Below are 27668 nucleotides of genomic sequence, written 5' to 3'. Positions count from 1 at the left end.
AAAAAGGTAGATTAAAATAAGAAAGTTGCAGCGTAGTACATCATGCTGAACATTAAAATCCAAATCTGAATCCTAATCCTGGATTCGATACTTCAAACTTGGATTCTGAATATAATTCTGAAATCCTGGATGCAGGCACGTAGCCAGTTGGAGGGCTCAGTGGTCTTCAGCCTCCCATGAAATCCTACCAATATCTAATTTAAATAGTGGATAGTGGTAATTAATTTTTCTTCCTTAACAGGATTAAGCATCTTTTGTAATAAGTAGTAAGAAATTCATCTTCAGGGCTTCTACCCACCCACTTTTTTGTCTTTAAATGACAAAGGATAAACCCCCTCTCTCCCAATAAAAATTCTGCCTATGGGCCTACCTGGATGCGACATCCAATATCCAAACCATGGATCCTAGATTAGATGTATGAATCAAGTAGATCCGCTCCTCTTTACATCAAACATGTAAAATTATCTGCAGTAATTTTACTTACTTAAAATTTGTTGAAATGTCAAGATTCTTGCAATAGTAATATTTCATGGGCAGGTTCCAGTGTGTGTTTAGAAATTGATTATTTCAATCTCCCATCTATGAAAATCTATAATCCTAAGACACTAACACAAATTGAGCTTCCATTCTATACATACAGAATAACCGGGCCCTTCAGTTTCACACATCTATTTTATTTTTATTATTTTACAATGATTCTCTATCTGTTGGGTTAAATGAATGATGAACTGATGGAATGGATGATGGGACAAACACAGTGCATGATCAAGGTTTGAACCTGGGACGTCTGGCCTCACAGAATGTTACACTGATCACTTGATCATGGAGCCTGGTTGTTTCACAATTCCATTACAATGCATTAGTTTAGGTGCTTCAAAGAAGGGTCTCCCTTATCACACAAAGCTAGAGCAACCTTGCATTTTGATGTCACTGCAAAATGCTTTAATTGTTACACTAAATGCCTAAGTTGTTAGGTTAGGCTTATTGGGTTTAGTTCTGTGTATTTATGCTAAGTGAACCAAACCTAACATTCCTAAGCTAACAACATAGGCATTCCTCACATGACATCAGAACACAAAGTTGGTATATTGTAGTTCAATAAAGGAGACCCTTCAAAGAATTGTAAGAACAAGTTTTGGAAATTTTGTTTTAATCTTTATCTGATGACAGAATATAAGTTTATAACTAAAAAGTATTCAACTCTTCGTAACACACAAACACCATCCTTTTCCCACACACATACACATATAGCATATGGTTCATAAGCGACACACTTGTGGTATTCCTTTTTGCAAGTTTCATCAAAACAATGTTGCAGTAGAAATTTCTGTTGTATCCAGGACACTTCAGAACAGCATTGTCATGACATATGATATTCCATGGGGACAGTTGCATATTCTAAAAAAATTACCTTAACAATTCTCATTTATTGTACATATTTATTATATATTAGTTAGATGCAATAGAAATAAAACATGCAGACATGCTAGTAAAACAAAAACAGAAATCTGACAACTTCAAATTTTCTGGCAATTTCTATGCACAAGTAGAAAACTGATTTATCACCATGGAAGAATAGGCCACTGCATAACAGTTAACTATCTCCTACAAATGCAGAAACAGAACATATGCTTGTAGAAAATTCACTGAAGGAACTGACATAATTCCAAATCAATTTGCTTTGCTTTGAAGGTGACCGATTTAAAAATGATTTTTCCCATGAAATGGATGATGGAACAAATCCAATGATACATCCATGCCTAACCAGGGTTTGAACCTGTGAGCTCTGTCTTTACTGCACATTATACTGACCACTCAACCATGTTTAGTTGCTTCAAAGAATTGCACAAAAACAACCTCAGAATTTTTATTTTTATTTTAAACTTATGACAAAATATAAATGCATAACTAAAAAGTATTCAACATTTTGTAATGTACATGTGTGTACGCACCCCCCCCCCCCTCACACACACCTCTTTAAAGCATAACAGAGACTAGTTAGAGTGGCTTATAAGTGACAGGCTTGTGGTTTTCTATGTATAACTTCTGATGAGCTTCATCAAAGCAGTGTCTGCAGTAGAGATCTCCGCTGCATCCAGAACACTTCAGAACAGCATCCTCCTTACATATAATGCATCACAGCAGTTCATCTAGGTCCTGCAAATACACAAACAGAACACATACTTGTAGATCAGCACACTGAGATCAGCAAGAAGGAACTGACATAATTCCAAATCAATTTGCTTCCCATTGAAGGTAACTTATTTTAAAACGATATTCCCAATGATTATTTAGTTCATCACATTATAATTATTTTTTACCATGACAAATATTTTACTCGACAAAAAAACACTTTCCACAGCTTATATTGCCAGTATAATGGATGAAGCACATAAGATCGGAATTTTAACTTACACTGTCCTCTGATTCCTTAGATGTTCCTAAGAGTCAATTTTTTCACCCAGCCATTGTGCAACAAGGAGCTGTAACCCAAGAGACACTGTTGAAACAACAGGAAAACGGAAGGTATACCAGTAAGAAACATTTACTGGTTCTGATAAAGTACCAATATACAATTTACCAAAGCAAGTAACTGATAAATGGGTCCTATTTTTACACAAACATTTCCTTATTTAATATGGTGAGTAGTTTAGTCTCTTGTCTGTTAAGAAACAACACTGTACATTAATTAAAACTTGGCTTAAGCCATGTGCCGACATCATATTATAAAAAATACTGACTTGACATGATGTAAAGTTGTTATCCTATATTGCTGGACAATGAAAACCGGACACCTTAATATTTGACATCTGAATTGCAATGACAGGTCGCAGGTATATTACAGAATGTTTGGCAGATCATGTAATACCATATGCACCATTCATAGGCTCGAACTTTGTTTTTGCATTCGTACTTAATTCAGTTTCTGCAACATTTAGATAGCCCTAGAATCAGAGCTTTTATCGACCCATTGCGTTATCACAAAAAATGCAAGTGTCCGGTTTTTTTTGTCCAGCAGTATATATTCTACCAAGGTCGTGTGTCTTCTTCAGGAACTGTTTTTATTAAACATGAGCACTTACATGTTGGAAAGTTTGGCATTAAAAGTATAAAACTAGGAAGGTTAAAATGGCTCCAATACTACATACAGGGTAACTATAAATGATTCATTGGGTTTTAAGGTGAAATATTTAAAAAAACTATTAATATAATGTGTGTGTGCTAATTATGAAACGAAAGAACACATCTGAAAGTTTAATTTCTCATATTTGTAACCTTGGCGCTTGCCGATAGATGGCAGCACCAACCTAGTTTGCAAAATGGCGTCTGTGTTTTGGAATATGAGAAGTGTTTTTCCATTGTTACCATACAGTGTGCATTCCGGAGACAGTTTGCAACTACACTACCAGGTCAGCAAAGCATTCTGCGATGACATCAACAGTTTAAGGAAACTAGTTGCCTGTGTAAAGGCACAGGATGTCCAAGCGTTTCTAATGAAACAGTGGAGCAAGTTAGGGCGAGTTAGTGGAAGTATCTCTGAAACTTGGACAGTTTCTGTTTATTTTCATGTATCATTCTATAGTGTATGTGTTATATATTTTTTTTAATGCAGCCCTTTCAAACCCGATCAATCATTTATAATTACCCTGTATAAAAAAGAAGATTAAGATGCATGTTTCCTGTGGATGTTTGTCCTGTACATTACATGTAGTATGTCAATGTTCCTATGGATACCTACTTTTAAACTTTTTAAATGCTGCATTCTCTAATATGCAAGTGCTTGAGTGTAAATTTTTTTTCGCTAATTGAGAGGATAAGTAATTTATTTATTATTATCATTAATTTGCTTTATTTTACTTCACTTTTTATGCTACTTTTTGGCTAATTTGTGAAGATGGGGATGAGTGATGAATGGACACTCACAAACATCCATGTCCAGGCCAGGATTCGAACTCGGGACCCCTGGCATCGTAGTGTGATGTGATATCCATTCTGCCATGGAGGTTGGCGATTTTACTCTTTTCATTCACAAGAACAACCTAATAATAGAACTGCAAAAATTAAAGAATCCGTGGCTCAGTCGGTAACACGTCTGACTACCATGCTAAAAGGTCCCGGGTTCGATCCCTGGCCGGTTCAAATCCGGGAACTTTTCTAACGATGAAAGCGGCCCCGGCGCCCACCCAGCATCGAATAACATGTGTACCTGGGGGAAACCCTGGGGGTAAAGGCAGTCAGGGGCGTGATGCTGATCACATCACCCCCACTCATGACCGGATCAAGAAAGTGTGGGGCGTTACCCCCACACCCCCTATACGCCTTCATGGCGTGGTGCTATGCACAGGGGAGCACTTTTTTACTCATTTCAGTGGCAGATTAACAACCTTCTCTTCTCTTGTGCTAGGTTCATTGGAGGTTTATTGTCAGTTTTATAGTGCATGCAATCTCTGGGGGTGATCCCTTAATGTTAGAAATCAAAGAGAGAAGGAAACACTATTTATTTCTTCTATTAATTGACAATTTGGTCTTCCCCAATTGCATAGTGGTATCATCTTCCTCTTGTAATCAAGGAGTCCAAGGTTCAATACCCAGTAGAGGTACATAGTGATTTGGATCCCACTTTAAACTGTAGGTCGAGTCCCAGTCCCAAACTGTGAACAGTAGAATTAGGGGAGTATACTGGAAGAGACTTGTGACTTTTCAAAGTTGTGTGCTACAGGTGATGCTTTTCTTTCATTCATTTACAATGAGCATGGACGTGTGTGTATCTATCTACATGCTATATACATAATCTAGAATAAAGTAGGAGTAAAATAACGTAAGAGTTATTTCTTGAAGTAACAATAACTCAGCTATTTTAGAAAGTAACTTAAGATAACAAAACTAATCAAATTTATGGACAATGTAATTGATTTGGTTTTATTAATATTTTTATTTATTACATTATGGAAATGCATTCATTACCTTCTCAATACTAGTATCAGTGTCTTCATCATCTGATGAAGCCAAACTCTCTTTGTCTTGGGTCCCTTTTACACTTCCTTCTTGTTTCTTTGCTTCTTCTAAACTAAAAGACACGAACAGATACAGTACTAGATCAGTGTCACATGAATGTCATGAGGTGAAATTCAATTTAGTCTAATACATTATTATAAACAGAACTTAATACTGGTAATTTATTCTACCTTTGTTCTTCTATCAGAGGTTAAATAAGAGATAATAACTTTTACTCCATGAGGATCTCGACAGATACCAGCAGAGGTTTTTAGAATTTTGCATACAGTAACCCAATTTTAACATGTCTTATACGGTTGGCTCCAAGTCCATCAGTTGGTTGCACCTTCGTCATAGGCTTTCAAAGTTCCATCTACAAGGCAGGGTTGTATGCCATCCTAAAGGTACTGGACTTTGTTGACATCAATGGATGGAAGAAAGTCCTTTTCTGCACTGATTAGACCAGTGTGATTCAGAGTCTGGCATCGCCAAATTCCTGGCATCCAGTTGTGCAGTGCATCTTTCAATGGCTCATGTCTTTGTCTGCCAATGCTGATGTCTCCTTCTGCTAGGTCCCTAGTCACGTGCACATAAAGGAGAATGAAGCAGTCAATGCTGCCTCCAAGTCTGCTGATGCAGATGGCAACGTTCTCATCCAACTTCTGCCAACATGGGGGCTGCAGAATGTGTTTCATTGTTGGTTTTTTGACACTTAGCAGGAAGAGTGGGATGTAGTAACAGGAAACAAGCTTCATGCTATTAAGCCCACCATTGGTGCATGGCGTTCCTCTTCCCATCCCTCTTATCGAGAAGTTGTTCTAACTCGGCTTCATATTGGATAAAGTCATCTCACCCATGGCCACTTGCTGCAAGGGCTGGACCCTCCAATGTGTTGTGTCTGTAATGTTGTTTTAAATTATAACACCATTAAGCCTTGTTTCCATGATATGAAAAACTCAATATGCTGACCAAGGCAAGAGAAAGAAAAAGAGGAAGAGAATGAAAAAGAGAGGAGGTTTGGAATAAGAAGTATGGGGAAAACCACAGAAAAGATATGCAAAGTGCTTAGGAAAGCGGGCATTAAAACTTGCAGGAAGGGAGAGGGAAGCATCTTAAGAATAGCGAAGAATGCAAACAAGAAAAAGGAAAACAGAGAAGAGGAAGAGGAAGGGATCATCTACGAAGTGAAATGTAAAGAATGTCAGGGTGTGTACATAGGGGAAACGAAAAAGAGGCTGAAAGACAGGTTGAAACAACATAGGGATGATACGACTTAAGAGAGAGAGAAATGCGATATTTAAACACGCGAGAGAAACAGGACATGACATAGAGTGGGATGAGGCTAAGCAGATAGGAAGGGAGAAGAGAATACTAGTGAGAAAATGGAAGGAGGCCAAGGAAATAGAGAAGAAAGGTGAAGAAAACACAATGAATTGGAATGGGGGACTGAAGTTAAACAAATAATGGAAGAAAGTGTTAGAAAGAGTGGAAAGGACAAGAGAGAAAGAGGAGAGAAGAAGGAAGGAAAAAGAGCGTGAGATAAAGAGTCCCACCACATTCTAGATGTAAGTAAATATGTTTAGCCTTTTAGGTGAAAGTACAGTTGACAAGGGAAAGCCACCTGCTAGAATGTTCCAGAACAAATTTCTAATAGTCTGGAGGGGAGTAATGTTTGTGCATATATATCGCCCTGTTTTTGTACCTTGTTACATTTGTACTTGGTGCAGAGTCTGAAGAAAACCTTGCTAGAAGGTTGAAACATTACGTTTAGTTTATTTTTTATAATAAAATAAATTACTGCCTTGGTCAGCATATTGAGTTTTTCATTGTTTTAAATGTTCAGCATATTCTTCCTGAATGTGCTGATTTTGCTTTCCCCAGGCAGACTTTTTATATTCCTGTCATCTCTGTTAGGAGATGACAACAGTGCTTTACCAAATATTTTGGGGTTTTTGAGAAGAGCTGGTCCTTTCCACTGTCTGTGAGGAAGTTTTTAGTTTATTATTACTCACACTTTTTAATGTGTTGTGTTTGTTTTGTGCAGGTCCCTGTACAACCTCACACTTTTAACCTCTTTCAAGGGACTTCTTACACACCCTGTTTTAACATTTTAAGTAAGAATTTTAGATAAGGGAATATTTCCCTGTATACATTGAAGGTGCAAAATGGCCATATGTGCCAATGCACCCACCAATTTTAAATCACTCACTCACAAAAAAACATCCCTTCCTTGTATAAGTGAGTCTGTATGATCCCAAATCAATACCAATTCATCTATGGACATACATAGCATATGCAATAAAATAAAAATAGCATGACAGAATTAAATGTGAACAATAATGTCATAAATTCTACCCCAATTCAGAAATAAACTGTGATAGCAATGAGGGTACTGGAAAAAATGCCCCTAAATACCACACAACCACTTATCTATCTAGATTTCCTTGTTTGTTGGAATCACGGACTGGTCGACTTGTGGGCATTGGCTCCCCTCCGGCAGTATTACTGTTTGTTGGTCATTCAGAAGGTTTCCATATTACAATGTGACAATCTTTGCATAAATGTGAGATGGTGTCGTTGCTGGCTGAATACTATCATGTCATATCTCAGCTTTTCATCAGAAATGAGTTGATGATGTTGTCATGTTCCATTAATGCATCACATTCTGAAGTGGCTGAAGTGACGTATCTTGATGTCAAGCATAGGCGTAGCTACGGGGTGTGCCAGGTGTGCCTAGGCACACCCTAATGGGCTGTTTTATCAAAGAGAATTAAATACATATATTTCAATAAGAGAGAAAATAAGCGGCATCTTTCTTTTTTTCAGGACAAAATTATTAATAGTCGAGATTATTCGAAATATTGAATTCGCTAAGTTTATCCCAGAATCCCATCCCCCTTCCTCAATATTGGTCCAAAACTTACCTATATTTGTGGAAATAGGTTCTTTTCCTTACTGAACGCTCGAAATTAAAAACTGATATAATACAGGGAAACAATATGTATAACAATAACAACAATGTCACAGTAACATATTTGCTGCCAACAATCGCCTTCCCCTCCTTTCTCACAATCAACTAATTATTGTATGCTTTCTGTGGGGCAGAAAGCTTATCAGTAAACATTTTGACAATGCAACTATATTGTTGGAAGTTTATTTATCAATGTCGCTGGTGGCTGGTATTTAAATCTCTTTCCTGAACCGACTAGTTTACTTCGTTGCAACTGTCGTTGTGCTTGCTTTTTCGGATTCTGTTGCACACTTTTTTTAAATAGTGAGTTTATGCTCTAAAAGAAGATGGATTGTTTTGTTGTAAGACTGAAAAGAAACTAAGGTGGTCCTGATTGAAAGCAGACAGTTGAAAGTTCAAATGCCTATGATAGCCAGTTGTAGTGGTATCGGTGAACTTTTAAATAACAAACCATCCTGTTTCGATGCCCCTGACACTGAACAAACACCAGGTGGTCTTGATCGAAACCAGACAGTTGAAAGTTCAAGTGGTAGTATCTGTGATAGTGCAAGTTGTAATGGTATCGGTGAACTTGTAAATAACAAAATATCCTGTTTCGATGCTCCTGATGCTGAACAAACGCCAGGTAAGCCTATTGACATATCAGTAGATCCTTGTGACCCTGTGAATGCAATACCACATAACAGAAAAGAATGTGATGTAAGAGTGAAATTAGGACAGTACCAACCAAACCTGGTAGTTTTCCCTAGAACTAGAATAGGTGGGAAAGAAAGGGAATTTGTCCTCACCTTGACATTTGAGGGGGGGGGGGGTTGCCCCCTAAAACAATTTTCTAGCTGAAACACAAAAACACGTATTTCTTCCTTTGGGCCCCTCTATACACCTGCCAAGTTTCATGGAAATCGGAGGAGGACACAGGGGTCAGATCCCCACTTCAATTTGTCTTCATGTTGACATTTGAGGGGGGGGGGGAGTTGCCCCGTAAAACCATTTTTAGCTGAACCACAAAAACATGTACTTCTTCCTTTGGGCCCCTCTATACACCTGCCAAGTTTCATGGAAATCGGAGGGGGACACTTAGATAACCTCCCTTGTCAGTTGTTTGTGGTATTGATGAGAGATTTCATCAAGAAACTGTTGGGGTCATCAGTGCCATGGTAGATCTGGTTGACTTGAATGTAAAGGATGAAGAAATAGCCGTCTTAGCTAGAACATTCAAATTGTCAGGCGACAAGTTGGCAGCAGAAGTAAGACTTCTGAAAGGAAAATCCTCTGTACCTAAGGGAAGTTCTTCTGTTACACTACAGCAGTGGTTTGAGTGGTTGGAGAAAGAAGATATTTACTGCATTCTACTCTGCTTTTCATCTATATCTGTCACAAGCTGCATGTGTGAGAGAACTTTCTCCAAGCTTACCCAAGTTAAAACTAATTTAAGAGCAACTCAGAAGCAGGATAGATTGGAAGGCCTGATCTTGGTATTTGTGGAACAGGAAGAAGCTTCGTCCATTGATGTAAATGAAGTAATTGATGAGTTTAAGAACAATGTACCTCTTGACAGACGTCTCTTGTCTTAGATGACGTGTATTTTGATGTATTTGTTTGTAACATTTATGAACATTTTGTGTGTGTGTAATTTCTATGCAATTTAATTTTTTTTCTACTGCATGTATTCAGAAATTTTCAACACTGCCATTTAGTGAATTTATTTTCCTTTACAAACATCAGTGCAGTTAAAGAGCCAAGTGATTGTATTGCAAAATATGCTATTAAAAAGATACAAGACCTATTTTTTTATTTGTGCACACCCAAATATAAAGTTCTAGCTACGCCTATGATGTCAAGTGATGTAGATTATCAACAATAATAAAATGTTTGTGCAAATCTTGTAGTGTGCTCTCAAAATCCATATAAATCCAACTTCAAATAAGTTTTCCTCAAGAGTTAGCGCAGATGAACATAAACAAAACCGTATTCAGCTGGCGATGTGAAGAATCTTTTCACTACTGTCCACAGAGTGAAATGCTCACCATCTGCTCACAGAAGAGTCCTTCTCAAGCTCATCCAATCCCTTCTCTGCACTTTCAGTGGTGTTCGTCACCAGCATCGCAAAGAGTTCGCGCTCTTCCTCTGGGGACAAAAGTGACAGCCACCCAGTGCCTTCAGTGTTGTTGACCTTGGAAGATAAATAAGACAACAAGGTCATTACTTTTAAACATTGTAGTCTAATTATTACAAAGATTCTATGTATTTATCTACAGTATATTTGCCTTTGTAGCTTGCATTTTAAGATAACCAATTCCAGATTATCCAATATTTTAACTGAGTGTCAGACATTATATATAACAAACAAGATATAGTATGTAGAATTTTATAATAATTACATTGTTCAGACAATCATGATAATTCATGCAACTGTAAAATTTCCAATGAAAAGCTAATATGATAAATCAAATAATAAAGAGATTAACTTATATTCGAAAATATACATATAATATATACTATATTATATATTTCAGGAATTACAAAATTATAAAAACACACAGTTAATATTCTTAAAATGGATAACAAAAGTCACTTTTCAATGCCACACAAACATATTGAGTGAGTTAAATGATTATATTTTGAACTTTAAGCCTACTCTGACAACTTTAATTTGAAATGAGGATAATGATAATTTATTTGATAGGCCGATTGTTTACAAATATCTTTTGTAGAAAAGAAATTGGGTTCGGGATCAGTAGTGTACGCAGGATTTTATCAAGGTGGTTGTTATTTCCAAAACTTTCTCCAAATTCACATTACCATTGTTTTATTATACTTTAATTAAATAATAATACTCATAATTAATTAATAATACTTATAATTAATTAATTAGCTGAGTTACTAATAATAATACTACTAATACCACTATCTACTATTAAGTAGTAGAGATCTACATAAATATAGTATTTATGAAAGCAATAGAACAAGATTACTTTCTAGTCATTAGATTTTTATCAAATTCTGGGAGCATTTTTTTGTTTCTTTGTTACGAAATAATTGTCTGGTCAACGAGGTGAGACATTTTAAGTGTGAAATATATATAAAAAAAACAAGAAAATATTAAAATAAATTGAAATAATCATAGTATGGAACTCATCCAAGGAGCTGTGGTGGTCTGGTCGGTAACGCGTCTGACAACCACGTGGGAAATCTGGGTTTCATTCCCGGAATTGGTTGGAATTATTCCAGCTTCTTCCCCGCATAAATGTCTGTGATAATTCACATCTGGATTGTCTCACTGTTCTTACCAACAAAACATTTTACAATAGTTAAGCTTATTGTCGTTTGAATAATTGTCTAGTCAACAAGGTGAGACATTTTAAAGAGACATTCAAACATGCTACAGTAAACAATGGGAAGGCAGTCTGGTGACTGTATTCTTGTCTGCCTAACCTTTGTCTATACATTAGCCGCTTACAATGAACCAAGAACTTTCTTTAGTTAATTCTCATTGTTCACACAAAAAAATACATATTCATTGAACACTGGTGTACATAGAGGGGTGGCTGATCGGGTTACTGCCCCTACCGAAATTTTGAGAAAATCATAATTTTCAAATAGAAATCCTTTAAGAACTTTAAAAAATCAAAATGTGTAAATCCGAAACCTCTTTTAAACTGAGTCCCGATTACCATTTTTGTCCTTGAATACAATTTTAATAGACTGAAAAGTTCCAAAAATACAAAATATTTCATTATGCATCCTACCCTCCAAAATGAAGCAATGTGCTATCCACATTTACTATTCCAGCCCATATCGAAAAAATAATTATGCATACGCCAGTGTCTTGAACATTGTTGCAACTGAGATACAAAACAACTTTTTCTCTTTTAAGTCATAGTTGCCCATATATTTCATTGTCAAGAATTCGTGTTCATTTTCAAGGCATTCACTCTAAAAGACGTGTGTGTTTGGAATGCTGTGCTTTTCTCCATGCTGCATGGAAATAATAATTCTAATAATAATAATAATAATAATTAGTAGTAGTAGTAGTAGTAGTAGTAGTAAGCAGTAATATTGTCGCAGATCTTTGACTGTGAGAAATTGGCCATTTTAATTTTTTCCACAGCATTTTCCATAATATTTCACAAGGTCAAGGAGGGTTTAACCCCCACCCTTTTGTCGTTTGTCACTTTTTAGGATACTGTTTTCAAATGGGCACCAACAAACAGATGGTACTTAGATATTTGGGCTGCTGTGCATCCAAGTTCAGTTTTAAAACCAGTTTTAAGCCCTTATTGCAAACATTAGGACAGAAATATTGAAAGTTTTGTTTACTGGAAGGGGGAAAAATACACACACACACACACAAACACACAGGCACATTTAAAAAAGCCACGGGAAGAGGAAAAGTGGGAAGAACAGCACAGAAGAGAGAACCAGCTAATCTCAAATCAGGCTGAAGAGAAAAAGAATACAATGGCTTTCTGAATGTACCTTCTCTTCACTCCTGCTCGGCGTTTCAATATCTTGCAGGTTCTGTTTGATATCATCTTCCACATTCAGTAACCAAGACTGTGCTACTAGATCCCATTCTTCCCGTAATTGATCCAGAGACGCCCGTAAAAATAAAAAGGATATTATGATAATTTATTGACATGCATTTGCGACCTCCTTCTGTATTTTTATCAATATACCCAGCTGGAAAATTTTCCAATTGGTTCCGATAGCTAATATAAGTTTTTAGACACTCTATTGGAACTGATTGGTCAATTGTAATGAATTGGTTTATATTGGAAAATATTTTATTGTTTTCAATATATTGCTTATGAAAAATTCTTATCTATATATCTGTAAATGCAATGAGAAATCATATAAAACAACTAAAATAAATCTCTAGTAACTTAGAAAAACTTTCACATACAACAATTTTTCAAATATATGAACACGCTTCTAACTCTGTAGCTTCATTGTGTTTAACACACTTATAGAAAATCGAAAAACATGCTGACAAACCAACTGAAATTAACCAAAGATGGGAAATAAGTGTCGCTTTACTGTAGACTATTACAACTTGTTCTATCACTTTGTGGTTTTGGTGCATCTGCATCTAGCTTATTTATCAATACTAAACTAAGCTATCTCCATGGAGCAACAACTCTCTAAGGACCAGGGCCTACCAGAGGGGCTTTTCCATTGGGTGATGCATGGTCAAGGAGTCTAAATTCAAAACTATGAATATTTTCATATTTTATCAACAATATATTTACACCTAACTTTTGTACTTTGGGAATGGCAAGAGAGTAAAGATGCACAATAAGTGGAAATTGTTGCAGGTATTTGTTAAACTTGTAACAATGTGTATATCATGTAACCCACAATAAAAGAAACTACAAGGAGTGAAAGCCCTTTAATTGTTGTTTTATGGGACATACAGGTTTGAACACCATACCACCTTCAGATCCTGACTTATTAGACATTTTTTGTAGTGTGTCTTTGGAAATAGACATGTCATCCAAAAATATATCTTCAAGTATTTCAGCCATAATTTAACTGACATTAGAATAAGGCAGATATATTCCTTTTTTCAATTATAACAATGCACTGCAGGTGTAATGGCAACCTTTTCTTGGGAATAGCAAGAAATTGGTGTGGTTGCAAACACTGCTTTTGATGGATGGAATACTCATTACGAGAGTTGTTACTGCCTCTGCGGTCGACACTGATACTTTCTTACCAGAACTCAATTTGTTGCATGGTTCATAAGCCAGCGGATCAGTTCTCTTTTCTTGAAATGGTGATGACATACATGGGCGTCCGGAAGGGGGGGCAAGGGGGGCCGTGGCCCCCCCTGGAAAATGAAAGTCAACCAAAAAATATGTATTTCACACATATAATTTCATTTTAGCCACAATAATATGTGTTAATTATTGCATGAAAGTCATAAATTCAAATTTAAGCAATGTTTTTTTAGGAACAACACTATTTTTGGGAAAAAATTATCTTCGTTTGCCCCCCCCCCCCCGGAAAAAAATACCTTCCTTGCCCCTCCCTGGAAAAAATCCTGCGGACATCCATGATGACATACTGTGCTGAAGATTTAACTGTATTACTTTCTTAACTTCAACATTTTATAGTTTCAATATCATTTCATTTTATCTGAAGGATATTCTATTGTTTCCTGAAGAAGACCTATTATTTATTGGTTGAAATGTTGAGTGAATACAAAACATAGCACCACAGGATACATAGTTTAATTTCATTTTTACAAATTGTGTTATCTACATGTACATGTAAGACTATTTTTGTTTAGGAGTAGACACACACAACTGGTTGTGCCTTGAATATACAGGGTGTATCAGCAGAATCTGGACAAAGTTGAAGTTGAAGTTTCCACTAAGTTTGACTTCGGCAGTAGTTGATGTGTTGAGAGACCAAACATGTGTGTAATGCTGAAAGTCAAAATGGATGAGTTAGTGGGGTCGTGTGTGCAATAGAATTGGAGAGTGGTGATTATTGAAGGTTTTTGCGCTGAAAGATCACCAACTGAAATCATAAAGATCTTTGAGTACCCGAGATAAACTGTGTATGACATCGTACACAAGTAAGTGGCTCAGTGAAGTTCAAGGAGAATTCTGCTAACCCGAGAGAAAAATTCATTCAAAGAAGAAGACAGCAAAACCATCAGTGTCCAAATAGCACAAGAGCTAATTTTTGATGATCCAGGGACATCGCTTAGAAAATTGGCAACCATCGGGGTGGAGATGGAGGTGGGGGTGAGACTACCATGTGTTGTATCACTGAAGAGAACCTGAGATGCATGTCGTGTGGAGTGTTATTGAAAGTGTTACTAAAAAGTCCCGGCACCCCAGTGGTGTAGTGGCCATCCCCACAATTCAGGGGGCCCACAAAGTGTAGGAGCCAGTGCGGGATCCACAAGTCGCAAAACCCTGCAGTGCAGGGGGGCCCGGAGATAAATAAGCCTTTGGGGGGAGGGGGGCTCAGCCATTGGCATAGTAGAGGGTTCGTATATGCGTATGTAAAAATAAACGTAGTTACTGAGGTGCACAGAAACAAATACAATATATAAAGCTAAAGGCAAAGTTAAAGTTCCCTGTGCATATAGCACCGTGCCATGAAGGCATATTTAGGCTATTTGGGCCCCACATATTTTCTATGCTCGCCAGCTTGGAGGTGATGTGATCAGCTTTACACCTTTACGGCCCACCGGGTACCATTTTATTTGACAATGGTAGACTAGAGCTGCTTTATTCAGGGACAAAGCTGAAAAAATTCCGACCTTATATCACCCACCCCGGATTTCCCTTGTGGCGGTCAGATTAGAATCAAATCAGGCTAGAATTTCATGAGAAATGCAGTGGTGAAGGTTTCTTTAACCTATCTTTAATCGGGAAAAAGTTATGACTGCATGATTGTAACAAATGTATCATTTTTCAGGTCTGAGAAAACAGTGTCATAACACATATCACAGTACCTCCTTCCCATTTAAAAAAATTGAATATGGCTGACGTCCACTTGGAACACACCAATTTGGTTCCCCCTAAGCCTAACCTGTTTCTATCATGACCAATTGTACTCAGCCTAACTCCTTTACTTTTTATAGCAGATGTTAAGGGACTTTTGAACCATCCTGTAGTCCCTTGTTAACACTATTAAGCCTTGCTTCCATATGTTAATAAAACATTTAAATACTGACCAAGGCAGAATTTATAGTATAAAAAATATATACACTAAAAAGGTAACGTTTCCACCCTCTAACAGGGTCTTTTTCAGAGGTATTCACAATAGATTGATGAAAGATACAAAACATCATCTTATATATACACACTCCCAGACAGGGTCCAAATACAAAACAACAGGAAGGCACCAGCCCTTATCTTAGAATATTTCCTGTAAGGAATTGACACTACCTGACAGGATGTAAAAAGCATGTTCCCAAGCATCAAGAGGGGACACATAGTGGAAATTGTTAGGAAGAAGATGGGACAAGAAATAATAGGAGAATGGGATGGTGAACGCATAGTGAAAGCTCTGCAAACTGTTTGGGATAGTGGCTACTGCAAAGTGGGGGATAAAATAATGAAAATGAGGGAAGGCCTATATATAGGCTCTAGTTTAAGCCCAGTGTTAGCAGAATTGGTAATGAACGAGTGGGAAAAGAAGGTGATCGAAAAAAGAGGGGACAAGATAATTCTGTTCTGCAGATATGAGGATGATTGTTTTGGCATATGGAGGGGAACAAGGAGGCAGCTGGACATTTTTGTGAAAGAAATAGAAGATGAAGTGCGAGGGATATTACTGGAGTTTGAAATAGAAGAGGAAGAGAAGATAAGTTTCCTAGATATAATGATAAAAAGGGAGAGAGGAAAGAAGATTGAGACCACTTGGCATCAGAAAAAGTGTGCAGCAGGAGTCTTCTGTCACAAAAGAAGTGATGAGAGTGAGGGGACAAAAATAAATTTTATAAAGACTATGGAAGACAGAATCAAGAAAATATGCATGAAAGAAGAAGAAAGAGAGCAAAATAGAGATCCTATGGGAGCAGCTAGAACAGAATGGGTACAAAACGGAAAACAGACTTGACGTAAACAGAAGAAGAAGGAAGAAAGAAGATAAAGAAATAGGAGAGGGGGAAGAGAAAGAAAAAGAGAGGTGATTTGGTATAAGGAGTATGGGGAAAGCCACAGAGACGATAAGCAAAGTGCTTAGAAAAGCAAGCATAAAAACATACAGAAAGAGAGACCGCAGCAATTTAAAGATAGCAAACAAGAAGAAGGAAGAAAGCAGAGAGGAGGGGATAATATATGACGTTCAGTGCAAGGAATGTGAGAGTGTATACATAGGGGAAACAAAAAAGAGACTGAAAGACAGGTTGAAGCAACATAAGCATGATGTAAGATTAAAGAGGGAGAAAAATGCTATATTCAAGCACACAAAAAAAAGGGACACAACATAGAATGGGAGAAGGCTAGGAGGGAGAAGAGAGTAATAGTGAGAAAGTGGAAAGAGCCCAAGGAAATAGAGGAAAAAAGGAGAAGAAAAATGAACTGGAATGGGGGCTGAGAATTAACAAAGAATGGAAAGGAGTGCTAGAAAGAGTGGAAAGGATGAGAGAAAGGAAGGAGGAAAGAAGAAGGAAAAATAAGGAAGAAAGAAGAGAGGAGGGAAGGAGTCCAGGAGATAAGGAATCTGTCTAGGACCATTCGTGGAGGCTCTCATCAGGTATCTGTCAATCCCCTGTCAGGTAGTGTCAATTCCTTACAGGAAATATTCTAAGATAAGGGCTGGTGCCTTCCTGTTGTTTTGTATTTGGACCCTGTCTGGGAGTGTGTATATATAAGATGATGTTTTGTATCTTTCATCAATCTATTGTGAATATTCGTCTGAAGAAGACCCTGTTACAGGGTGGAATGTTACCTTTTTAGTCTCTTGTATGTGACTTTGGAAATATGAGATCAAGAATTACACGCACACATACATTATGCATGTGTGTGTGTGTATATATATAAATGTTTGTGTGGGAGGGTGTAAAGGCAGGTAGGTTTAGGGCACCTTTGGTAATATTTTGTAGGGGAGGGTGCCCAAGATCCGGCACTGGTAGGAGCCCCACAATGTTCTCTCTCTGTGCTCCTGAAATTTTTACATAATTCCAGAAATTCAACAGAAGTGTCACTTTTTTTAAAACATGTATTCACGAAACAGAAATTTGGTTCCCAGTGACATATCAAATCATGATGTCTGAGATAATAAGCAGTAGCATATTGTCTCAGCTGGAGGGGCCTGGGCAACTTGACACATGGGTCTCCTCCAAAGTGCAGAATTAATTTTCTTGCTCGCAGTGGTCATTGATAGGAAAGTATCCCTCATCTCATACCTTTATGGCTACTCAGTTTGTCGTAAATGTAGTATAGTGTAGTACAGTTATGAATCCAATAAAAATATTCAGTTGCTCAACTAGTCAACCAGTCAATGCCTTACTGCTACACAATAAACAATCAAACTTAATAATGCATGACCTTTTACCAGTAATATTAGTTTTAAACATTATATTTAAAATGCAACTTCCCACAAGATATTTTCAAGGGGCCCCCAAGCCTCAATATGAAATTGATATAAGATCCGAGATAAATTTCCCACATTGTCCACACCTGTTACGTTTTACTTCAACCGGGCCCAGAAACTCAGTAGGAGGTGGAGCCCAGGGACAATTATCCTTTTGCCCTAAGGGCCCTCTTCTGCCAGGGTATACAGCGTTTGAGTTAAATGTCAATGTTATTTTGGAGGATTTTGTGAAGTTCAATTTATTTACATATTGAAATTTTGTGAACATTTCTGCTGAACCATTTCTTCTCCTCCAGTGTGTTACAATTTTGTGATCTATAGTGCTCAATTTGAAAATTCCTAGCTGCGAATTTGCTTGTTCAAGTTTGGGAATAGAAGGAACTAGGAAGGATTCTTACATGGATCATCTTCAAGACAATAAAGTATGTGGAGGAGGATGCTTATGCAAATTATCCTAGATTGGGGAGGAAGGGGGGTGCTTTATGAATTTTTCTTAGCTGGGGGTTATCATCCCCCTTCGTACTTTACACCCCACACACACACTTCGAGCACTGATGGTCTATTAATTAAATGGTTCTTGTTTCATGAAAATGTTCATTGAAAAGAAATGGAATCGTTAAAATTATGAATAATAACATTGAGATCCACTAACACAGTGTCAGTGTGGCAACAACCTTTTGGGGGGTCCAGTCCTTCCAATTGGCATTTCATTGAGTGACAATTTTTCAGTGAATACAGTCCCATCGCACTTAATTATCTATCTCTTAAGACAGGGGCCCACTGCTATTTCTTCGTAGCAGACAATCTATTAGTCCAGTTCAACTCCCATAACTGGAGCATGGGATTTTTAAAAGTTTTAACGGTTATCAGTAGGGCATTTAAGGGAGGAGCCGTAAGACTTGGGCACCTCCCCACCTCATGCCCCCCCCCCACCCAATGTCTTCCAAGTAGTTCATATAATATTAATGTGATACGTCTGCAATTCAATACTAGATTTTGGTAAAGTTATTAATCAGGAAAAAAATGTTGACATAAGGACTGAAGTGAAATCGCAAACATTGCTTGTTGACACAATAATACGTAATTTGATACTTACAGAAACATCGAAGGCTACTTACAGAGCAGATCAATCCGACGACTCTTCTTTGAAAATAGTTATATGATGCTGGGGTCCCGGGTTCGAATCCTGGCTTTTGCATGGACGTTTGTGATGTCTATTCATCAATTTCATCATATCATCACTCATCCCCATCTTCGCAAATTAGCCAAAAGTGGCAGAAGCGAAGCAAAATCAATCAAATCAAATCAAAAAAGTTCTATGATGCTATCATAAAGTGAAGTTTTTCATTTGAATTTGAATTTTTGGGTGCGTCATGGTCCATGTTATCCACACCTGAATCCCACACGTTTTTTTTTTTCCACCCGAAAATAGAGTACATGGCCTACAAAACAGTTTCGACAACTGCACACATCCACATAACCACGGATAGTCATTATACCACGAAACATTGAAATGTTGGTCATACCCAGCAGACGACTTGGTTTTTAAATCGTTCAAAATAGGCTTTGGCCTCCCTTTTGCCACAATTTCGTTTTTTTCTGCAAAAGAACGAACCGAAAGATTGCTTCAAAATATCTTCTATCGCACGATTACACACACTGTTCACATAGGATGAACCCGCCACCTCGGAACTCGGAGCAAGCTCCATTAATTAATTGACAATGCTCGAAAACAACATAAAGACGAAAGACACCACTCACAAAACTCGCACTGCACAGTTCCTCCCACAAACCGTTGTTTACTTTTGTAACACGTGAAGCACACTCCTTGCCCCCTACCCTCTCAGCATTGGCGCTTCCCCAATATTAGCTTCAGAACCTGTACATACCTTGTGTATGTAATTATTAATTTTTATAATTATGTAAGTAAAATAATAACAACGAACTTTGAAATAACCATTTCTTGCTGAGGATTCGAACCTGCGACACCTGATATTTCAGAGCATGTTAAGGGTTGTAAGTAATGTTTTCACCCAAAAAGAGTTCTACCACCTAAAAAACATTGCTTCAATCTGAAATTATTGCATTCCTGCGACAACGTATGTCAATCTCAATCGGCATTATCAAGAATTATCACAAATTCCTGTAATCGAAATAATATTATATGTGTGAAATATATTTTAGGTTGACATTTTTAGAAGGACAGCGGACCCCTTGACCATACCCATCCCTCTCCTCTCCTTCGCGCCCATGATGTTGAAGAAGGACAAAGAGAACTTTCGTAATCGCTTATATTTAGAGTAAATACAAAATATCACTTGGTAGTTTGCTTTTCCCCAGTGAGATTTGAGTTCTTAAAAATTTTGATTTGGCGATTGAAGTCCACTTCATGCACAGTAATGCTAATGGGGCAGTTTAAAGTGGGATCCGAACCACTTGTGCCTACACTGGGTATCGAACCCAGGATCCCTTGATTACAAGGTGGCGACGCTATCACTGCACCATCGTTCCCCAGTGTGACTGGACACCTTCAGAGTAAGATAGACCTGATTAGGCGACTTAGCTCTTTTCTGTCAATTCAATATGGCAACACTGATCTGTATCTGGTAAGGATCACCGGCAAACTGTGCCGGCTAAATAGGTATGGCAATAACCCGCCTCGTCCTCCCGCCGTAACAGTCTTTGCCGCTACGCGAAGTCTTCCTTGCATGGGCTCGGGGCCCTTTCCTCATGTTCATTGAGGAGGGTACCGGATCAGTCCTCCTCTTCGCTTTTGACGGTGTCAGAAAAAAATGTCAGTCTGCAATGTTTACTTTACGACAATATTACCAGTTTATGTAAGTAATAATATTTTAAGACAGGTTCTTCAATTCTTTATATTTTGGTGTTACCTGCGGTAACAGCAGCTACAAGCACGCCAGGCCTCTGATTATTCACTATTAGTATTAGAAGCCTAATGTGAGTGGCTCTTACGTTGAATCTTGGCCTGGAACAGCCAGGGGATGGCTTTTGGGGCTCAAGATGCATCCACCTCAAAGTCCAAAAGAAGAGTGTTTACTATCCTTTAAACAATTCTCTCAAAACAGTATTTTTTTTTAAAAAAAATATCTGTGTATTATATGTAACCTAATATTTTTTAAAAAATGTTTCACAATCAAAATATTTGGCTGCGTGAAGCCTCTCCCCCCCCCCTCCAAAAAAGAATCCTGGCTGTGCCTCTGTGTTGAAGTAAGAGAAAATATGTATAATTTCTTCTTCCAGTTATCAGAGATTTAGACCATCCTTATTTAGTTTTCGAGAAGCTGTTAAACTGATAAATAACTATAAGTTGATAACAAAAATGGAAAGGCAGAGTATTTGGGGTAAAACCCATTTATGCCGGAGGTTGAAAATTTTGAATTTTTGCATGAAATTCACATATGTTAGCTAAAAATATATAAAAAACAAGAATTTGAAGGAAAAATACTTTTATCTAATTCCGTTTATGGGTTATGTGGCGTTCCAAAAATGGAACACTAGGCAAAACCATTACCATTTTGTACATAATGTAAAAAATCCTGGATTTTGTCTCAGAATGTTACTATTCAGTCTGATATTCAACTGAACACTTCACTGTAAGACAACATCACACTTTTCACATCAAAAAGTGGTGTTCTTATGACATTGAGCACAGCATGTTTGCTTTCCTTGCTTGATGATTACATGAGTCATGCCATCATAACGTGAATCAATGTTGCGCTTCTGAGAAGGTCTTCCTTTCCGGCCAGGTTCTGCAGAATGGCCATGGGTCTCCAGATAATCACATGGCACATGGCAACGAAACTCAAGAAGATTGATTGGCTTTGGGTCATATGTTTATGCAGTTGCAAAGCATTTTGTAAATCCAGTTCAAAACAGAACAACTGAGGGCTGGAGTACAATTTCTTGCCACAGATTGATGCTCAATACTTGTCAAGGTTTTCATAAGCTCTGTCTATACCCCCCATAAACTTATTATACACTATGATGATGTGTGGCTGCTGAACCTGTAATTTCTTCTTCTGTTTCTGAGAATAACGACTGACAAGACAAAGGATAGACACCAGCACCAGATGTTGCAACAGTCACAACACTGTTGTCATGCTATCTGCAGACGATATTGCCTTTGCCATCACTACGATAATCAAATGCACCTCTTTCTTTTTTCCTTAGAGCATCATCTGATTCCAGTTGCAATATTTTCTCACTGTGCCTGCCTGTTGCCTGATAACCCAGGCAACTAAGCTTATCAAGTAATGAAATACTGGTGAAAAAGTTATCAAACACAAAATGGTATTGTCCAGGGTGCTACTCTGTAAGTGCCTCAACAAACTGAAGGACAGCAGATGCACCAACACCATAATACTCATATTTGTTTTAGGTTTTTACCCTGATACAGCTGAACCCAGCAAATGTAGCCTAGACGTGATGCACCACACCAAAACTTGTAGCCAAACCAAATTGGCTTTCCCCGAATAAACTGTTTGCACCCATGACGACCAAAGTAAAGAACCATAGATTCGTCCACACTAAAGCATGTTTCGTTTGGAACAAATTTCATACATCTCTCATTTAGTTTGTTTATGAGAGGTCGCAACTTGGCAAACTTGTCCCTTGGGTCCAAATTAGCATTGTCAGCAACATGCAGATTAGAAAATATAGTTTCAAAGCAGTCATGTCTCATGGCGCCAGTAACAAGTACATTATGTTCAAGTGGTAGTGGTTTTGCCTCGTGTTCCAAAAATTGAACAGGGAAATTTTCAAGCCTATAACAAATACAAGAATAATAATTGCTGTATTTTCTTGTTGCAGCCTGATAGAGTAACTGGTACGGTAGTAACAAGGAAAAATTTACAACTTTAGGGTGTAATGCACTACCGTTATAGTAACCTGTCTTCTGATGGATGTTCAAAAACCTTCTTGAAAATAAAAAATCAATTTTTCACAACATGCCTGCAGCTCGGTATCTGCATCAGTGACTAACTCTGTGCACTAGGTCATATCATATACCCTTATAAAATAGGTTAACATGACATATGAGACAATATTGACGACTTTGAGCAGTGGGCTACAAATAACTTCCACATGACTGGCGTTTCAATTATGGAACACTAGGCATAAATGGGTTAATTTCTTGTACAAATGTGAAGGGAGGGAGATAGCTAACTATTATACATCCGTCCCAGTCTGGCATCATCTCAATAATTATTTTTTCACTGAAGGCCCCACCCCTCAATATTTCACTTGCAGTGGGGCCTCAGACAACCGCACACCCATAGTAGCAGCACCTGATGTGGCATCTCTGCAGGCCGCTATTGCAGCATTTGCTGGATTTGGACTGAGAACCGTTAAAGAGGGTGTGCTCATGCTTTAGGCAGTGATCGAAGCAAAAGGGGATTACAATGAACAACAGGACTCAGGGAGGATCTCTTCAGTGACATTTAAATGCTTCTTTGCTATAATGCTAAATGCTAACACTTGCTATAATACACTGATGCCTGTTGCACGAATGTTGTAATAACTCGGGAGTAAAAAGATCCGTGGGTCAGGGTAATCCTCGAATAACGATAATCTTCTGTTGCACCAACGTGTAAGCTGCCATGGACATAGCGAGTCACAAAACTCTGTATTTACCCTAGGAGAGAAGCTAGCAAGCAAGTGTTGAAACGTCATACAGATGGAAGTGCATGATTGGTTACCCCTTTCGAGAAGGCGTGGTTGGCAGGCTTCTACGCGTGGTGTGGAAGGAAACAAGAAAAGGTTAGAAATAACGGTACCTATTTCTAATCTGTGGGTACCTGGACATTGGTATCCTAAACAGTGACAAGCAACGGGCATGAGGAAATTTCAAGCACATAATAAAGATGGGGATAAACATATTTACGTGAATAAATGTTGATATATTAGTGCAGATTGCAATCGTTGTAAGAAGTGTTACTGTTATATTTGTAGTAGATTTTTATATATATGCATCTATATCTCCACGTAGTAAAGAAGGTAAAAAGGTAAAGTGTTCCCCTGTGCTTAGCACCACGCCATGAAGGCGTATAGGGGGTGTGGGGGTAACGCCCCACACTTTCTTGATCCGGTCGTGAGTGGGGGTGATGTGATCAGCATCACGCCCCTGACCGCCTTTACCCCCCAGGGTTTCCCCCAGGTACCCATGTTATTCGACGCTGGGTAGGCGCCGGGACCGCTTCCACCGTTAGAAAAGTTCCCGGATTTGAACCGGCCGGGGATCGAACCCGGGAAGTATTCACGATTATTTTGTTAATGTTTACATCGCTACAGGTTTCTGGGTGTATGTTTATCTTGTATTGCATGGGCAATTTTGCAAACGATGTACTGCAGAATATGTACAGTAAACATCTCCCAAAGTATATACATAGTAACATACTATATATTTCTTGCTTTTGAGATGAACAGTTTGAATCTATGACTTACTATTTAACATTCATTTAGTTTTGAAATTCTGAAGTGATACATTGCCGGTTGTGGATGGCAGCCATTACTTCGCTGCATGTGGGTTAACTCCGCTTTTACTCGCCAATCTCGGAGGGTAAAGTTTGCCCTCCTTTACTCCCAGCTTACCCGGTGTTTCTGTTGGTGCAACAGATAATCAGCCGATTCGTGGGTTAACTCTGAGTTTACTCTTACTCGCGAGTAAATTGACGTTAGTGAAAACGGGCATGAATGCTTTTCCTAGGGTGACCAGAAGTCCTCTTTTATCTGGACATGTCCTTCTTTTTAAGTGTCTGTCTGGTGTCCGGGTGGATTTTTTAGAAATCGGTAAATGTCCTCCTTTTTCAGAAAGAGTATAACATCGACCATAGCAAATTTTCTGCATAGAGAATGTTTCCACACGTAATAATATTTATATCACTTGGGGTGCGTTAAGTATTAGAGAGCAATGCTCACCTACCATATGGGAGCTAATCATGATCACTTTCCCGACTGAGTCATTAGTAGGGGTGTGCGGGATTCAGAAAAAATCTGTACCGGGATTGGTAAAAAAAAATCCCGTTCTGATCCCGACTTCGGGAAATGATTTCCCGAGCAGTTCGGAATTTCCAAATGGTCATTTTAAAAAGTGGTTAATTCTTGATGTTTTCTACATTGTAAGTGTCTTGACACTTCATGGAAATTGTTAGCTTTTATTTCAGAAAAAAAGAAGAAATAGGAAATGACATGAAATTCGCGATTTCCACAGTGTTGGAAAATTTTTATCATTTCAGGGCTCAGTCAGGAAATTGCGGATTTTGCCCGTCCCTAACGTCGGGATTTAAAAAATTCCCTGACCCGACCAAAGAAAGTTTTGTCACACCCCTCCCTAGTCATTTGTACGTAGACTTGTCAAACACATGTAATTTGAGCAGTTCCTTTTTGATTGACATATGGTTTATTTTAATTCGCTTTTCTGCCACTTTATGCTAATCGCAAAGATGAGGATGAGCAATGATACGATGATTTTGATGAAGGGATACTCACAAATAACACCTATGTCCAGGCAGGATTCGAACCCGGGACCTCTGACATTGTTGCGCTGTGTGCTAACCACTCTGCCACAGATGTTGGCCAGTTCATTTTTGAGCCATACATACGTGATACAGAAACATGTAGTGAGAATTTTGATTATTAATTCATATTTACTTTTATGAAAAGTGTAAATTCATCAATGATCTTGCAAGAAAATATCCAGCTTTTAAATGAAGGAAGAAACAAATATGAGGTAAAGTGTAAGGCGGCTGTCACTTTCCCCTGCTGTTGAAAGAGTGCTAGAAATGTTTGTGGCATTAAAATCATATTTCTCTACCCAATCTAAACTACCTAAAATTTAAATTCGGTTTTTGGAAATAAGTTAAAGCGAAGCTTACTTGTTACATTTGCATTCACTTATGAGGATATTGCATTCTAATATCCAAGAATTGTAAAATGATTATAATTCTGTGCTTCAAACTATAGATATTCTTAGTTATGATTGTCATGTGTTAAATAATAGGTTAGGAGATTGTTTTCGTTGGTTAAAGGGTAAAGGAAATTATTTATAAAATCATCAGAATTATATGTGAGCAAAGTCTTGGTAGTTTTTTTTTATATTGATTAAATTATGAATAATGGCAAATGAGTTGCAATTTTTTGCGGTGTCCTCTTTTTTATGACTTTGTCCTCCTTTTTCACCATGCTCTGCCCTCTTTTTTACATATATGTGTCTGGTCACCCTACTTTTTCCACATTTTGCAGATGCACCCCTGCATATAATCTTCTTCAAGAATAGCTATAAATGTAACTACATGTTGCGTGAGAGAAAAATGCCAGCACAAGATAGGAAAACCAACAAGATATTCATATTCTTCAATCTATGTGTAATGAACACACATGGGGAAACAAGCTATTATTATTATCTTTAATTCACCAGTCTGCCATGGTGTGAGTGCTTTCATCTAATGTCATTCAAACTCTTCTTTACAATTAAATAACAAAAAAGGAATATGTAATTTATTAGAATTTGGTGGACACTACTGCCTTAGGAATTATCATTAAATGAAGAGTTAGTTACCTGTCCACTCATGGCATTCTCTTCATCATAATGCTGCCAAGTGCTGGTGCCAATGCCTTTGGTTTGCATCTTCCTGCCCACGGCATTCACTTCATCATCATACTCCCAAGCACTAGTGCCAATGCCTTTGGTTGGCATCTTCCAACCCATGGCATTCTCTTCATCATCATACTCCCAAGTGCTGGTGCTAATGCCTTTGGTTTGAATCTTCCCACCCACAGCATTCTCTTCATCATCATACTCCCAAGCACTGGTGCCAATGCCTTTGGTTGGCATCTTCCCACCCACAGCATTCTCTTCATCATCATACTCCCAAGCACTCTTGCCAATGCCTTTGGTTGGCATCTTCCCACCCACAGCATTCTCTTCATCATCATACTCCCAAGCACTGGTGCCAATGTCTTTGTTTGGCATCTTCCCACCCACAGCATTCTCTTCATCATCATACTTCCAAGTGCTGGTGCCAATGCCTTTGGTTGGCATCTTCCCACCCATGGCATTCTCTTCATCATCATACTCCCAAGTGCTGGTGCCAATGCCTTTGGTTTGAATCTTCCCACCCACGGCATTCTCTTCATCATCATACTCCCAAGCACTGGTGCCAATGCCTTTGGTTGGCATCTTCCCACCCACAGCATTCTCTTCATCATCATACTCCCAAGCACTGGTGCCAATGCCTTTGTTTGGCATCTTCCCATCCACGGCATTCTCTTCATCATCATACTCCCAAGTGCTGGTGCCAATGCCTTTGGTTGGCATCTTCCCACCCACAGCATTCTCTTCATCATCATACTCCCAAGCACTGGTGCCGATGCCTTTGTTTGGCATCTTCCCATCCACGGCAATCTCTTCATGCTCATATTCCCAAGCACTGGTGCCAATGACTTTGGTCGACATCTTCCTTTTGACACTTTTCACTTGTCCTTTTTCTGCTTCTAAACTGAAACACCAAAATTTCTCCAGTTTAATTAAAAATGTTTTACTTCATTTATAATGCAAACAACTAGAATTCGGTAGTGTACAAACAACAAGAAAGAAAATTTAATTATTGAAGTTGTATTT

At 38.1% G+C, this 27668-nt stretch overlaps 1 protein-coding gene across 1 annotated transcript in view; it reads right to left on the bottom strand.

Moving 5' to 3' along the window:
* Positions 1-1977: 1977 nt before the first annotated feature.
* The window catches only part of LOC145985881 (uncharacterized), a 59140-nt gene continuing 33449 nt past the window's right edge, over positions 1978-27668 (bottom strand). The window contains exons 4-7 of the mRNA XM_083120007.1: positions 26607-27546; positions 9994-10139; positions 4966-5068; positions 1978-2157 (exon numbers count right to left, since the gene is read on the bottom strand). Coding sequence (XP_082976133.1) covers positions 2137-2157; positions 4966-5068; positions 9994-10139; positions 26607-27546 — 1210 coding nt within the window. The 3' untranslated portion in view covers positions 1978-2136. The remainder of the gene's footprint in view (positions 2158-4965; positions 5069-9993; positions 10140-26606; positions 27547-27668) is intronic.

The sequence above is a fragment of the Lepisma saccharinum genome, chromosome 3 (genome assembly GCF_977018435.1).
Source record: "Lepisma saccharinum chromosome 3, izLepSacc3.1, whole genome shotgun sequence".
Classification (NCBI taxonomy): Eukaryota; Metazoa; Arthropoda; class Insecta; order Zygentoma; family Lepismatidae; genus Lepisma; species Lepisma saccharinum.
The sequence above is the reverse complement of the archived record's forward strand: the minus strand, read 5'-3'. Positions and strand labels throughout refer to the sequence as shown.